General features: G+C 47.1%; 1 protein-coding gene across 1 annotated transcript in view; it reads right to left on the reverse strand.

Annotated features, from left to right (window-relative positions):
* Positions 1-305: 305 nt before the first annotated feature.
* Positions 306-17189, reverse strand: part of mboat2b (membrane bound O-acyltransferase domain containing 2b) — a 58563-nt gene continuing 41679 nt past the window's right edge. The window contains exons 9-13 of the mRNA XM_056294948.1: positions 16231-16334; positions 12501-12565; positions 9086-9218; positions 5287-5438; positions 306-474 (exon numbers count right to left, since the gene is read on the reverse strand). Of these exons, the coding sequence (XP_056150923.1) occupies positions 315-474; positions 5287-5438; positions 9086-9218; positions 12501-12565; positions 16231-16334 (614 nt within the window). The 3' untranslated portion in view covers positions 306-314. The remainder of the gene's footprint in view (positions 475-5286; positions 5439-9085; positions 9219-12500; positions 12566-16230; positions 16335-17189) is intronic.

Below are 17189 nucleotides of genomic sequence, written 5' to 3' on the forward strand. Positions count from 1 at the left end.
TCTCATTGAGACAGGTATCTCTCAGGTGATTGGCTCCTGTGGAGAAGACCCCGCCCTCTCAGCCGAGACAGGACAGGGCTGAACTCTGACATCAGAATAACCACCATCTGCCACCTCACCTTAAAGATTCCCATTTCACTTTGGAGCCTCCAAATCTTCAGGTCCTGATAACCTCCTCATCTCTCTGATAAACTCACGCTGCTGAAACCCCAGACGGGAGGAATGCAAGTCAGACCGCCGTCCGTCCTCCATCTTTTTACAAATGTTTGACAGTCTGGTCTCTCTGCTCCGAGCCAAGTCTCCGAAACACTGGCTCATGTGGTCTTGGATTTCTGGTTGTACTTGCCGTCTGTGGCCCCCGCATGACGGTGTGCCGGCGCCAGGGCAGGACTCTTCTGGCGAAGGTGTCTGGGTTTGACGGGCAGGGCCACAGCCAGCAAAACGCAGCCAATATGGAGGCTGAAACACCATGACCTAAAGAAGAGGGGGTGGAGGGCACAGAGAGGGTTAGGCACCTGGCCACACATTGCAAGGCGGAGCTGTGCAGGAGAAATAGACCAACAAGGAGACAAGTGCATCTCACTTTATTTCCAGTCCAATGAAACTCATGTTTTCCAATCACATAAAGTTTGTTAACGCAAAGTTAATTTGAATATCAGAACGGATGTTGTACTGAAAATATGACCAAAACCCCCTGAGAAACTCCATTTCAGAAACCCAATCAGCTTCTGGTAATAAATGACCTCCGCTAATACTCTGATTTGATTGGGCAGTCAACAAATTGTTATCATTGGCGTCCGCTGGTCTGTTTTTGAATAGCCTCCTAGCAATATCATGCTAGTTAGCAAGCGTGGGAAATAATTTGTTGAAGCATCAACAATCAAGCGGTTTATTTTTAGAACAATGTATGATTTTTTTTTTATTAACCAAGAATCAAATGCTGGATTATAATGGTAACTATTATAGATAATCAAAACACCATTAGATTCTGGAAACCCAACACAATGTCTTAATGAGAAAATAATGGTGTACAGTGGGCCGTGATCTGGAGTCAGAGGCGTGGTCTCAGCTTAAGCTCCACAGTAGGCTGCATCAAGCTACGGTATAAAAGAAAGTGCTTTGGACAGGTTGCTGCAGTTGCTCCATGGACCAACTCGGTGTATTGTTGTTCCTATTTTTGTGACACTAACAATAAACCTCTTCATATCAGACTTGTAAGTATTGGACCTTGACTGACTATTGGACCTTGATTGACTATTGGACCTTGATTGATTGACTTTGAAAAACCGTGTGTCGAGAATAAAATTCTCCCACACAAGCTAGCTAGCTATCAATTCAAGGTAGATCTCAAGTCTTTTATTTGATATTTCCTCGCTCCTTGATTGAAGCGGAAGTAGTTTTCGTCCACCGTTTGAAGGCCGTCCCAAATCCCTTCTTTCTGCTCTGAGGCTTAAGGGTCGAGGAAGATCTCTGAGGAGCCGTGAGCTAGGATCCACGAGAACAGCCTCCCCAGAAGACTTGCAGCTGAATACAATGACGTATAATTACTCCGCCCCACACATCCGGCGAATTTGAACGAGATGGCGGAGAAACAGCGCAAGTGTTAAGTGCTTGTTATTTCCTGCTTTGATATGTAATACAAGAAGATGGGGAACCTAAACATGTGTCATTACGTTTATTTCATCCACAACCCATTTTGTTATGTCATAAATGCCACTACCAGCACCCCCATAACGTGTGTGACACCTCCGTTGTGATGTACAGAATCCCATCATTATCGGACCTCGTGTGTGAGAAGCTGTTACGTTAGGACAGGAACAAAATTACAAGCATTCACGTGGCTGCCACATGTCTAGATGCTCATTTCAAGAACCAAGCTGGCCATTGAGAAGCCATACATATTTTACCTATCAGGAACAATTTATTGTACACGAAAGAAACGAAACTCCGTTTCCTCCAGCCCACAGCAGTGTGACACAGAAGACAAAAACACACATCCCAAATTTCCCAAAAACGACACCACTATAAACATACAAAAACAGAGAGAACAAAGAGAAAACACACACACACACACACACACACACACACACACACACACACAAATAGTTAACAACACAGTCCACTCAGTGCAACACAGTCCAAAAAGTCCACTGCCCAGGAGAACCAACGCCAGCCAGGATGACTGTCGGAACCACCGGTCTGCATGGGCTAGCTGTTAGCTTAGCCTGCCCTGCTTCCACCTCCTGTCAGACCGCCCTCTGTGTTTCCTCCTTGGGTGTAGCGCCAGGCAGGGCCATGGTCCCACCGGACACAGCAGACCAGGCTCCCTCAGCCGATCCAACGCCAGCTCTCCCAGCCAGCCACCTTCTAAACACCTCCCTGCACTCCACACGACAACACTAAAACACAGTCAACGCCAGGCGAGGCTGCCGCCAGACCGCCCTCGGTGTTATCGGAACCGCCGGCCTGCATGGGCTAGCAGTTAGCTATGGCTTATAGGTTGCCCTTAACTGACAGGTGTAAAATATGGGACGCGGTATAGCTCATTCAGTACAGGTTGGAAAATGACCACCTCTTCATGGGAAGAGCCAAGAAGAAGTGAGCTCACTGTTCTACGTCTGTTTTCTCAGTGCTATTTTGCTCACCAGCACCTGCACCGCGTGACTATCAAAGCAACGTCCCACTATAACCACTGTCCAGGTACCTCCTAAATATTGTAGCGAATTCGGGAGGCAGTCCGGGAGACCGTCGCCACAGCCGGGACGCGAACCCGTGTCTCCCACTCCGCAAGCGACAACGTTAACCAGTCGATTAAAGGGTCCGACCCGTTAGTCAAGGACCAACGTCACGTTACAATATCGTGTTTGCTCCAACTACTATGTAGTTCGCTGGCGGATTGTAAGCAATCTTAGGCTCTTCCCCTCACTTTGCATATGAGCCGCTCATGGGTCAAATGTCATATGTGAGAATAAACCCTGCTAATAACATAGACTGACTCTGAATAATAAAGTTCCACGGTTGAATATGTTCTGCTGCTGTCATATTACTGTAATAACGAGCGATACCCTTTAACTAATATTTACTTTTTACTACTTTATTGATCCCCGTGGGGAAATTCTTCCTCTGCGTTTAACCCATCCCAGCTGTGTAGCTAGGAGCAGTGGGCAGCTGCCATGCAGCGCCCGGGGACCAACTCCAGTTGGTCTCGCCATGCCTCGGTCAGGGGCACAGACAGGAGTACTAACCCTAACATGCATGTCTTTTTGATGGTGGGGGAAACCGGAGCACCCGGAGAAAACCCACCGCAGACACGGGGAGAACACGCAAATTCCACACGGAGGACGACCTCGGATGACCCCCAAGGTTGGACAACTCCATGGTTCGAACCCACGACCTCCTTGCTGTGAGGCGACAGCATTAACCACTGCACCACATAACTATCTTGTGTCTGGCATCATACCAGGGATACAATAAGTTGACAAGTTCTTTACTCCACAGGGAAATCATAAGGATGACGGGCATGGAGGGAAAACTGACCTCCACTCAAGTGTCCAAAAATGGGACAATTTAAAGAGGAAATATAAGATGAGATTTTCTATTTATTATGAGCTCAGTTCAGTTCCATATAAAGCATTTGAGACTGTTGTTATTTTACATAATGCATCAGATTCTGGTGGGTTCACTGTGTCTACAGCTCACTGATACACCCATTGTTTGATGTCTTCCAGAAGCTCAAAAATCCAACGACGGGGACAGGCGGGGGTCATGACAGCCACTTAGCCGTGGTTTTCCCTGATGCGTGAGGTCATCCGGGGGCGGCTCTGTATGGCGCCCTCAGTCCTGATGGACTAACGTATAGGGGGAAACCACGGGCCTCTGGCTGATGTGGTCTCCAGTGGCAGTAGTGGCTCATCATCTCCTTGTGGCCAGGCATGTGAGGAGGAAGAGGTTTCTGCACTGCCTAGCACAATTAGCGGCACCACCACACAGGCGGATGATGAGCCCTCCACCTCTGTCTGTCCCCCACCCACTAAGAGACAATGTGCCTCCAGGGGGGCTTTAATGGATTTTTTAAAGGAGGAGGCAGAAAAGGAGGAACAATGTTTTCAGACTGGAAAAGCCAACACTAAAGGAGTTTTGGATTTGTTTGAAGAACTGGCTAGAAAACAATAAGTTTATCATTTGTATTTGTTTATTTTGTTATAGTCATAAGTCTAACAGTAAAACAAGTTTTTCATTTGTGGAAAACGGTCTTGAATCTGTGTACTTGACATCCTGGGTCTAATAATGATTTTAGTCACATGTGGTGAAGAGGGAGCTGAGCCGGAAGGCAAAGCTCTCAATTTACCACTCAGTCTTTGTTCCAACCCTCACCTATGGTCATGAGCTTTGGGTAGTGACCGAAAGGGTGAGACCGCGGATACAAGTGGCTGAAATGAGTTTCCTCCGAAGGGTGTCTGGGCTCAGCCTTAGAGATAGGATGAGGAGCACGGAGTAGAGCCGCTGCTCCTTCACCTCGAAAGGAGCCAGTTGAGGTGGTTCAGCCAGCTGATTAGGATGCCTCCTGGGTGCCTTCCTTTGGAGGTTTTCCGGGCACGTCCAACTGGGAGAAGACCCCGGGGTAGACCCAGAACTCGCTGGAGGGACTACATGTCCAATCTGGCCTAGGAATGCCTTGGGATCCCCAGGAGGAGCTGGAGGACGTTGCTGGGGAGAGGGACGTCTGGAGTGCCCTACTTAGCTTGCTGCCACCGCGACCCGACCCCGGAGAAGCGGCTGATGATGAATGAATGAAAGGTCTCTTCTCATGAACTGCTTTTCCAGAGTAATGTTTAAAGGACACGCTGGCCGCTTTGTGCAGCAGATCCAGCTGTGCCGCCGTCATCAGAAACAGTCATCGCATCACAAGAAGCTTCAGAAGAAGGGACGTCTCACTTCTCTACAGACATATTTCCTCGTTTCTCCTCTGCTCGCACGGTTTCATGTCTCTCCACGCATCCCGGGTGGCAGGCACTTACATGCAAGTGAGGGACAGGTGGATGCAATTAAAAGACTTGAGATGTGCCCAAAGAGTCTCGTGAAGTCAACCTGCTGAGAACTGCTCAGATAGGGGGCGCTAAAACAGGTATAACCAATCAAATGATGCTTCTGAAGATGAAGAATCAGAAAACAAGACACATCTGGAGAACCGGTTCAGCGAACAATGAGGCCCAACTGGAAGACACCGGTTTTCCACACACAGACCAGTTTTACCCAGTTGTCTGTGTAGCTGAGCCAAGTACTGACCTGTAGAACTTGAGGGATGGACCAACCGACAGCAGAACAAAAGGCACCACTGTGTAGCAGATGGCAATCTGCGTCGACGCCCACGTGATGACGTCATAGACCAGTTTGAGGGCGGGCGAGCCCAGGAAGTATGGCCGCACGTTGTGTCTCACCTGACAGGATGAAAATACAGTTACAGGATTAAACATCCCATCCACGACTTTCTGTGAACCAACAGGTCAAATGTGACAGGCCCAGGCTGGCTCCACCACAACCACCGTTTAAATCCCGCCACAAAACACAGTTGTATGAGTTTTTTATTTGATGTGTCTTCCATTGGTGCTGTCTCTCAATTTCCCAACTTGTTTTTTGTTTGTTTTTTTGTGGATTCCCCTCCCCAATTGTACCCGTCCAATTACCCCACTCTTCTGAGCCGTCCCAGTCGCTGCTCCACCTTCTCTGCCGATCCGGGGAGGGCTACAGACTACCACATGCCTCCTCCCATACATGTGGAGTCCCCAGCCGCTTCTTTTCACCTGACAGTGAGGAGTTTCACCAGGGGGATGTAGCGCGTGGGAGGATCACGCTATTCACCCCAGTTCCCCCTACCCCCCGAAGAGATGCCCCGACCAACCAGAGGAGGCGCTAGTGCAGCGGCCAGGACACGTGCCCACATCCGGTTTCCCACCCGCGGACACGGCCAATTGTGTCCGGCGATCCCCGTGTTTGTAGCCAACGGAATAAACCGCCACGCTACCCGGACGCCCCCTACTTGGTTTTTAACTACAGTCCATCGTTAAGCTTTGCTGACAGTTTTCAGCAAAGCACTTTCTTTACAGAGGAGGAGAAATACTGATGGTGATGATAATTCTCTGTGCTGCTGAGACAGACAGCAAGCGAGTAAACAAGTCAGGAAGACAGACGGGATGAAAGAGACATACGGAGAGAGAAAGAGACTCAGAGAAATAGAGATACGGAGAGAGAATGACAGAGTCAGAGAGGAAGACATACAGAGAGAGAGAGAGAGAGAGAGAGAGAGAGAGAGAGAGAGAGAGAGAGAGAGAGAGAGAGAGAGAGAGAGAGAGAGAGAGAGAGAGAACTAGAGAGAACTAGAGAGAACTAGAGAGAACTAGAACTAGAACTAGAGGAGTGCACTCAGTAGAGAGCAGATCTCCTCCAGGTCTATGTATCTCCCTTCTCCGGTGTTCCAACTTGGTGACAAACCCTTTTTTTGCCTACCGGGAGAAGGGAAATACACACACACACACACACACACACACACACACGGACAGTAAAACCAGTGTTTTCCAGCCATTACAGGACTTTTGCACAGCATCCAAAATGACTGAATGAGAAATATGGGTAAAATAAGTTGTTGCTATGCAGCGCTCAAGCTAGAAAATCTAGCTGGTAAAATGTTCTGCCTGTCAGTCTGTGGATGTGCAGCCTTCTAGGTGGACCCTCGCACAGATGTGACCAAGTCTGACATGAAATGACAGAGACCAGGCTGTCATCTTTTCAAAGCCCTTATTAAAAGACTTCACATGTGTTTAACCGTCGTGGTTTTCGTGATATAAGTTGAATGAAGGCGAATGGCTGCTCTGCCGACTGACTTTCCTTCATAAAACAACAGTAAGACAACATAGCTCTTGGGCGTCCGGGTGGCGTGGCGTTCAATTCTGTTGCCTACCAACACAGGGATCGCCGGTTCAAATCCCTGTGTTACCTCCGGCTTGGTTGGGCGTCCTTACAGACACAACTGGCCGTGTCTCCCGTTGGGAAGCCGGATGTGGGTATGTGTCCTGGTCGCTGCATTAGCGCCCCTGTGGTCGGTTGGGGCGTCTGCTCGGGGAGGGGGAACTGGGGGGAATAGCGTGATCCTCCCATAAGCTACGTCCCCTGGTGAAACTCCTCACTGTCAGGTGAAAAGAAGCGGCTGGTGTCTCCACATGTATTGGAGGAGACATGTGGTAGTCTGCAGTCCTCCCCGGATCGGCAGAGGGGGTGGAGCAGAAACTGGGATGGCTTGGAAGAGTGGGGTAATTGGCTGGATACAGTTGGGGAGAAAAAATAATAATAATAATAATAAGGGTGATGTGCAGAACTGTAGCAACTACAGAGGTATAAAGTTGATCAGCCACAGCATGAAGATTTGGGAAAGAGTAATAGAAGCTAGGTTAAGAGGAGAGGTGATGATCAGCGAGCAGCAGTATGGGTTCATGCCATGAAAGAGCACCACAGATGTGATGTTTGCTTTGAGAATGTTGATGGAGAAGTATAGAGAAGGCCAGAAGGAGTTACATTGTGTCTTTGTGGATTTAGAGAAAGCTTATGACAGGGTGCCGAGAGAGGAGGTGTGGTATTGTATGAGGAAGTCGGGAGTTGCAGAGAAGTATGTAGGAGTGGTGCAGGATATGTATGAGGGAGGTGTGACAGTGGTGAGGTGTGTGGTAGGAATGACAGATGGGTTCAAGGTGGAGGTGGGATTACATCAAGGGTCAGCTCTGAGCCCTTTCTTGTTTGCAATGGTGATGGACAGGTTGACAGACGAGATCAGGAAGGAGACTCTGTGGACTATGATGTTTGTGGATGACATTGTGATCTGTAGCGAGAGTAGGGAGCAGGTGGAGGAGAGCCTGGAGAGGTGGAGGTATGCACTGGAGAGAAGAGGAGTGAAAGTCAGTAGGAGCAAGATGGAATACCTATGCTGAATGAGAGGGAGGAAGTGGAATGGTGAGGATGCAAGGAGTAGAGGTGAAGAAGGTGTATGAATTTAAATACTTGGGGTCAACTGTCCAAAGTAACGGGGAGTGCAGAAGAGAGGTGAAGAGGAGAGTGCAGGCAGGGTGGAGTGGGTGGAGGAGAGTGTCAGGAGTGATTTGCGACAGAAGGGTACCAGCAAGAGTTAAAGGGAAGGTTTACAAGATGGTTGTGAGACCAGCTATGTTATATGGTTTGGAGATAGTGGCACTGATGAAAAGACAGGAGGTGGAGCTGGAGGTGGAGGTGGAGGTGGCAGAGTTGAAGATGATAAGATTTTCATTGGGAGTGATGAAGAAGGACAGGATGAGGAACGAGTATATTAGAGGGACAGCTCAGGTTGGACAGTTTGGAGACAAAGCAAGAGAGGCAAGATTGAGATGGTTTGGACATGTGTGGAGGAGAGATGCTGGGTATATTGGGAGAAGGATGCTGAATATGGAGCTGCCAGGGAAGAGGAGAAGAGGAAGGCCAAAGAGGAGGTTTATGGATGCGGTGAGGGAGGACATGCAGGTGGCTGGTGTGACAGAGGAAGATACAGAGGACAAGAAGAGATGGAAATGGATGATCCGCTGTGGCGACCCCTAATGGGAGCAGCCGAAAGTAGTAGTAGTAGTAGTAGTATATATATTTTTTAGTAAATTGATGCATCTCTTGTCAATACATTTGTATCCCACTTCCTCAAAACTACGTTAGCAACGCCCACAAGCTAGGCGACAGCGACACAGCGACTTAGCAACGTACAGCTACAAAGTCGCTGCGGGTGTGGGCGCAGGGTCAGCGTAGATGAGAGTCGCCCAATGCCAATGGTTGACTCAGGGCGTGCAGCGACAGCGAGCAGCTTTGGTCGAGCGAGCTAGAGAGTGAATGAAGAGAGGGAGTGGCGACAGTGAGAACAAAGGTTTTTCGAAGGTTTTGAATCACCGCAACCACAAGAGCCACACACACACACACACACACACACACACAACCAAACACGTAATCCCCTCCAGGCTGCCACCTTGTGGAGATCCTGAAAGAGAAAGAGGTCGGAGGCAGATGGATGTGTGGCAGCGCTCACCGCTCGTGCAGCCAGTGTGATGACGATGCCGGTGAGGAAGGTGAAGTAGTATCCGGGGTACGCTCCGTGCCACATGGCAGACAAGATGAAGGTGGCGGCCGTCGGCTTGTACGGGCAGCGTTCATAACAAACCCTGTTAACACAAAGTATAACGTCACAAGTCTACACTCTGGAACCATCAGTACTTTCCATATTCAGTTTTACACGAACTCTTCCTCACTGTGACGCAGGGAACCGACACACTCCTACGAGTCTATCACTGGAATAACGGCACGCCGACGAAGGGGGGGGTTAGCTAACACAGGATGTCTGGTGTGCTCCCGGTGTGCTGGGCTCTACTATGGAAAGAGAACCCAAACGTGGATAACAGATTTATCATATGTACCAACGTTTCGTGATCATGAAATATCACAGCGCCATTAACCTGAAGAGCACAGAGAGCAGGGGTGTCAGTCCTACACAGGGTCAGTTTACTGTGTCACTCTGTTTAACAGGGGATGAGCCCTGGATAAAGGGTCACTGGTCTCTATGTTCTTGGTATGTTCGTATGATCGTATGATCTTGGTATGTATTGTATGATTTTGGTATGTCATGTATGATTTTGGTATGTCCTGTATGTTCTTGGTATGTTCTGTATGATCCTGGTATGTTTTGTATGATATTGGTATGTTCTATGTGTTCTTGGTATGTTATGTAGGTTCTTGGTATGCTCTGTAGGTTCTTGTATGTTCTGTAGGTTCTTGGTATGTCCTGTATGATTTTGATATGTTCTGTATGTTCTTGGTATGTTCTGTATGTTCTTGGTATGCCCAGGTTGATTTTAGTATGTTCTGTATGTTCTTGTCATGTACTGTATGATTTTAGTATGTTCTGTATGTTCTTGTCATGTACTGTATGATTTTAGTATGTTCTGTATGTTCGTGTTATGTTCTGTATGTTCTTGATATGTTCTGTAGGTTATTGGTATGTTCTGCGGGTTCTTGGTATTTTATGTATGTTCTTGGTATGTTCTGTAGGTTCTTGGTATGTCCTGTATGATTTTAGTATGTTCTGTGGGTTCTTTGTATGTTCTGTGGGTTCTTTGTATGTTCTGTATGTTCATTAGGTTCTTGGTATGTTCTGTGGGTTCTTTGTATGTCCTGTATGTTCTTGATATGTTCTGTAGGTTCTTGGTATGTTCTACGGGTTCTTGGTATTTTATGTATGTTCTTGGTATGTCCTGTATGTTCTTGATATGTTCTGTGTGTTCTTTGTATGTTCTGTATGTTCCGTAGGTTCTTGGTATGTTCTGTGTGTTCTTTGTATGTTCTGTATATTCTTGATATGTTCTGTAGGTTCTTGGTATGTTCTGTGGGTTCTTGGTATGTTCTGCATGTTCTTGGTATGTTCTGTAGGTTCTTGGTATGGCTGCATGCTCCACAAACTGAGCTCCATTGGGAAGAGAACCCTTCACCCTGACAGCTTTTGTTGTTGCCTTATGATCCATAACACTGTCTCAGGCTCCTCAAGCTGTAAGACTAATATTTGATATTTGAGGTAAATATGATCAACATCAAATGAAATAAAATGCATACGGTTAGATCTGGAAAGATTTGGACAGTGACACAATTCTCATAATTTTGGCCCTGTACGCTACCACAATGGATTTGAAATGAAATAACCGAGATGCAATTGAAGTGCAGACTTTCAGCTTTAATTTGAGGGTATTCACATCAAAATTGGAGGGAGGGTTTAGGAATTGCAACAATTTTCATACATAGTCCCCTCGTTTCAAGGGACCTAAAGTAAGTGGACAAATGAATATAATCATAAATAAAATGTTCATTCCCAATACTTTGTTGAGAATCCTTTGCAGGCGATGACTTCCTGAAGTCTGGAACCCATGGACATCCCCAAACGCTGGGTTTCCTCCTTTGTGATGCTTTGCCAGGCCTTGACTGCAGCTGTCTTCAGTTGTTGTTTGTTTGCAGGTCTTTCTGCTTTAACTTTTGTCTTCAGCAAGTGGAACGCATGCTCGGTCGGATTGAGATCACGCGATTGACTCGGCCACTGTAGAATATTCCACTTCTTTGCCTTGAAAAACTCCTGGGTTGCTTTCGCAGTATGTTTTGGGTCATTGTCTATCTGTACTGTGAAGCGCCGTCCAATCAACTTTGCTGAATTTGACTGAATGTGAGCAGACAGAATGTTCCTACAGACTTCAGAAGTCATGCGGCTGCTTCCGTCTTCTGTCACATCATCAATAAACACTAGTGACCCAGTGCCATTGGAAGCTAGGCAGGCCCATGCCATCACACCGCCTCCACCATGTTTTATAGATCATGTGGTGTGCTTCGGATCATGAGCCGTTCCAAGCCTTCTCCATACTTTTCTCTTCCCATCATTCTGGGACAGGTTGATCTTAGTTTCATCTGTCCAAAGAATGCTGTTCCAGAACTGGGCTGGCTTTTTTAGATGTGTTTTGGCAAACTCTAATCTGACCTTTCTATTCTTGAGGCTTATGAATGGTTTGTTGCTCTCGTGAAGTCTTCTCTTCATGGTAGACTTGGATAATGATACGCCTACGTCCTGGAGAGTCTTCTTCACTTCACTAGAAGTTGTGAAGGGGTTTTTCTTTACCATGAAAAGGATCCTGCGATCATCAACCGCTGTTGTTGTCTATGGATGTCCGGGCCTTTTTGTGTTGCTGAGCTCACCAGTGCGTTCCTTTTTTTCTCAGAATGTACCAAACTGTTGATTTGGCCACTCCTAATGTTTCTGCTATCTCTCTGATGGAGTTTTTCTTTTCTCGCAGCCTAAGGATGGCCTCTTTCACTTGCACTGAGAGCTCCTTTGACCGCATGTTGTGGATTCGCGGCAACAGCTTCCAAATGAAAATGCCACACCTGAAATCAACTCCAGACCTTTTACCTGCTTAATTGATGATGAAATAACGAGGGAAGAGCCCACACCTGCTCATGAAACAGCTTTTGAGTCAACTGTCCAATTACTTTAGGTCCCTTGAAATGAGGGGACTATGTATGAAAATTGTTGCACTTCACAAACCCTCCAATTTTGATGTAAATAAAGCAGAAAGTCTGCACTTCAATTGCATCTCGATTATTTCATTTCAAATCCATTGTGGTAGTGTACAGGGCCAAAATTATGAAAAGTGTATCACTGTCCAAATATTTCCGGACCTAACTGTAATGTTTCACATTGTGTTTGGAATGACCTCCAGAAGTATTTGAAACCGCTGTTTAAACTGCTAATGGTGGAGAAGACCAAACCTATCCACTGCTAGACTTTTAAAAAAAAGCACTGTCCAGCCATCTGTCTGCCCCTCCCTGTTCATAGTCTGCGGTGTTTCGTCTCCCCGGACTTCAAACTGGTTTTACATGAACACAAGAAGCAGTGAGGGCCAAGCTCTTCTCACCTCTTAAGCCAGTGTGCTGTTTGAATGTTCCAGTTGTCCAGGAATACTTTGAAACTGGTGGCAAGCTGAAATAAAACCAAGAGAGAAGCAACAGGATAGCTCAGTTAACCACACCCTCGCTGACCACACCCCCATTAACCACACTCCAACTAACCACACCCCCGTTAACCGCATCCCTGTTAACCACACCCTCATTAACCACACCCCCACCAATCACACCCCGTTAACCACACTCCCATTAACTACGCCCCCATTAACCACACCCCCACTAACCACATCCCTGTTAACCACACCACCATTAACCACACCCCATTAACCATACCCCATTGACCACGCCCCCGTTAACCACACCCATTCTCAGATGCTACCTTCTACAGGAGTGTAACTGCAGTCCTTAGACCTGATCAACCATCCATTATCCAAACCGCTTATCCTGCTCTCAGGGTCGCGGGGATGCTGGAGCCCATCCCAGTAGTCATTGGGCGGCAGGGCAATGACTGCTGGGCTGCGAGGCCGATGCTGGACCAGTGCCAAAGCTCAGACCCCGGAGGAGGATCTCGACCCCCAGGAGAGTTAAGACCTGATCAACATCTGATCAATAACATTACCAATACTGTAATATGACTAACACAGGAATCATAGCACATTTAAACAATGTTTTGCTCTCTTCAGTTGTCAAATGTTTTTACTGACATGTTTAATCTGTCCTTACCACTGTGAGGTTCCTAGATGCTTTAAGAAAACCCTTATTGTGCCTGTACCCAAAAATCACCTGTATCCTGTCTTAATGACTACAGACCTGTTGCTTTCACCTCAGTAATAATGAAATGCTTGGAAAAACTAGTTAAGCCATACATAAATCTTAACATTCCTGCCAACCTTAATCTGCTACAGTTCGCTTAATGGTTAAATAGATCTGTGTCATTGCATCTGCATCTACTACTACTACTACTACTACTACTACTTTAGGCTGCTCCCGTTAGGGGGCGCCACAGCGGCTCATCTGTTTCCATCTCTTCCTGTCCTCTGCATCTTCTTCTGTCACACCAGCCACCTGCATGTCCTCCCTCACCACATCCATAAACCTCCTCTTTGGCCTTCCTCTTCTCCTCTTCCCTGGCAGCTCCATATTCAGCATCCTTCTCCCAGTATACCCAGCATCTCTCCTCCACTCATGTCCAAACCATCTCAATCTTGTCTCTCTTGCTTCGTCTCCAAACTGTCCAACCTGAGCTGTCCCTCTAATATACTCATTCCTAATCCTGTCCTTCTTCATCACTCCCAATGAAAATCTTATCATCTTCATCTCCACCACCTCCAGCTCCACCTCCTGTCTTTTCATCAGTACCACTGTCTCCAAACCATACAACATAGCTGGTCTCACAACCATCTTGTAAACCTTCCCTTTAACTCTTGCTTGTACCCTTCTGTCACAAATCACTCCTGACACTCTTCTCCACCCACTCCACCCTGCCTGCACACTCTTCTTCACCTCTCTTCTGCCATTCTGTCATTGTCTCTGCATACCGTGTTAAAACACCGTGAAGGAAAAGCACCTCTGTCAGAATGTTGTTTATTGACTACAGCTCTGCATGTAATACCATCATACCACCTGAAGTGGTGTTAAAGCTTAGGGACCTTGGTCTTTGTAATTCCATCTGGTGGTCAAATGACTTTCTGACAGGCAGACCTCAGACAGTGAGAGCAGGTACCAGCTACTCATCTAACATAGTTCTCCATAGAGGAGCACAGCATTAGTCCCTTACTCTACAGACACGTGACAGTGTCGCCAAACATCATGACATTCACAGATGACACCACAATAACTGGACTGATAAATGACAACAATGAAGAAGTCCCTCTGGTGTCAAGATAACAACCTCTCCCTAAATGCTGAGGAAAACAAAGGAGATAATTGTTGATTTTAGGAAATCCAAAACGGTTCCGACACCAATAGAGTGCAACTGGACTTGGTATATATCCGTGAAGACGTTTCGCCTCTCATCCAAGAGGCTTCCTCAGTTCGTGCTTTTCTGACTAGACCAAGCTAGTCTGACTGGCTGGTGATGAGACTCAGATATTTATCCTCTTTGGAGTCGTTATCAGAGCTATTGATGTCCATGGCTCTTTGTTCCAATGTTTAGCAACGCCCGTCGTTATCAGAGGTATCGATATACGTGGCTCTTTTGTGTTCCGATGTTTAGTTTCATCACCAGCCAGTCAGACTAGCTTGGTCTAGTCAGAAAGGCATGAACTGAGGAAGCCTCTTGGATGAGAGGCGAAACGTCTTCACGGATATATACCAAGTCCAGTTGCACTTGATTCAATTCCTTTGGAGAACCATGGCCTGGATGAATGAGAACATTCACAGACAGGTTCAGACACCAGTTTACATCAACAATGTCCCCGTTGAAATTGTGAAGGACTTTGGGTTTTTAAGCATTCAGATCTCAGACTCCCTCCCCTGGTCCCTCAAGAAGAAACAACAGAGACTATGCTTGTTATTACTTCCTCACATATAGTTTTAAGGGCCGAGAGAGCCAGGGCACATGCATTTCATTGCATTTGAAGGTACATGGTACTTTTTATATGCATATGACAACAAACTGAAACTTAAAACTTGAACTTTTTTCTAGTTATTGCTGAACACTTGTTTTATAGTTGCACTGTTCAGTAAGTCAAACGTCTATTTCAGATTACGGTTCTGTGGATTACTTCAGGGGGAAAAAGGTGAGCATTGAAATTCAAAGAGGTCAGCAGTAGAGATACCCACACACCGACATCCCTGATAAAAACAGTCCACGTGCTGAGGTCCATGCAGGAAGTTATTGTCTTTCATTAAGACATCAGTGCGAACAAACAGTGCTCACGTGCACAAAAAAAAGAAAAACGAAATAAAAAGTGAATATAAAAAGAGGGAAACGTTTCAGTCCTAGAATTCCACCAGTACTCTATGCCGACCTCTTTAGTTCATTTTTTATACCAACGCACCCAAGACACCTTCTCTGATAAATAGCACTACCACAGCACAGTATCATGGCATCCTGACTGTTGTGTGTAACGATCACGGATGACTACACTCGCTAGCCCTTGGCTAATGGGTCAGACCCTTTAGTCGACTAGTTAGCACAGTTGCACGTGGTGCGGGAGACCCGCGTTCGCATCCCGGCTGTGGCGGTTCTCGGCTGCCCACTGAAATTCGCTACAGAAGTGGGACGGTGAGACCGTGAGGCTATCGGAAGTGCGTGCGCCCAGAGGCATGAGGGAGTTGATGTGCTGAAGCGCGGGGACACGCCTCCCGAAGGGCGGGGGTAGTGTAACGATCACGGATGACTAGACTCGTTAGACCTTGGCTAACGGGTCGGACCCTTTAGTCGAGCGGTTAACATATTGCTTCTGACACCAATCACCAATGTAGCGAATTCGGCGGGCAGCCGGGGACCGCCGCAGCCAGGACACGAACCCAGGCCTCCTGCACCGCGGGCGACTGCGCTAACCAGTCGACTAAAGGGTCCGACCCGTTAGCCAAGGGCTAGCAAGTCTAGTCATCCGTGATCGTTACATTTGCATTGAAATTCAGACCCACAAGTTAAAAATTAATTGAACCAAAAATAATTAACATCAACAAGAACTTTTCATATTAAACTTTCCCTTACTGGTCTTTTTTCTAAGAAAGACGAAAACAAATCTTCCACCTTCTGCTACAAGGTGCAGACCCCCTGGCTCTTACCTCTATATTCAGGATCCGCAGGTTGGAGATGAGGTCCCACCGGGGGGCGCCGTCACTGTCGTATCCGTTGAAGCCGAAGCCTGCAGCGTTGTTTATGGCATCCGCTGGTCATAGTAGAAACAACACAGCACAGCGTGGCGGCAGTTAGAAGGTCGCCCTCAGGCCTAACTGGTGTAGACTCTCCACAGCAGTTTGGAGGTTTTGGTTCACATCAGATCAACTTTGACCTTTGGTGCCCTCCCCAGGGTAAACATGCCCTTTCTATGCGGGGTGTTATGAGGGATCAGCATTTCTTTTCGTGCGTGACTGGAGACATGGAGGACTTTGTAACACACTATGCAGGCTCTGCTATTGTACATAGCCCGCAATACTTTTACCCATGATGCTTTGCTTTTATTTTCATTTTGTTTTCACTTCCTGTTCTGTGGTGAATCACATTGTAGTTGTCCATCCATCCATCCATCCACTATCCAAACCGCTTATCCTGCCCTCAGGGTTGCAGGGATGCTGGAGCCTATCCCAGCAGTCATTGGGCGGCAGGCGGGGAGACACCCTGGACAGACCACCAGGCCATCACAGGGCCGACAAACACACACACACACCTAAGCAACAATTTAGTACGGCCGATTCACCTGACCTACATGTCAAAGGCGATCCCCTTGAAGAGGGAAGAGATTTGTGCAGCACGGCACAAATCTCTGAAGGACCCTGTGTGCATCGGCTTACTGCATAAGTGAAAAAAACTCCGGTTCGATAAGGGACTCCTGTACCGGCAGGTTGGTGACAGAAGGCAGTTGGTACTCTCAGAAACATTCAAAGAGGGGGTATTAAAACCCCTGCCCAATGACATGGGGCATGTGGGTGTTGACAAGGTCCTACACCTGGTACGGGAGAGGTTTTATTGGGCATTTATCCAAAAGGAAGTTGAGGAGTATGTCAACAGGAAGTGCAGTTGCATC

Source organism: Lampris incognitus, chromosome 15 (genome assembly GCF_029633865.1).
Source record: "Lampris incognitus isolate fLamInc1 chromosome 15, fLamInc1.hap2, whole genome shotgun sequence".
Taxonomy (NCBI): Eukaryota; Metazoa; Chordata; class Actinopteri; order Lampriformes; family Lampridae; genus Lampris; species Lampris incognitus.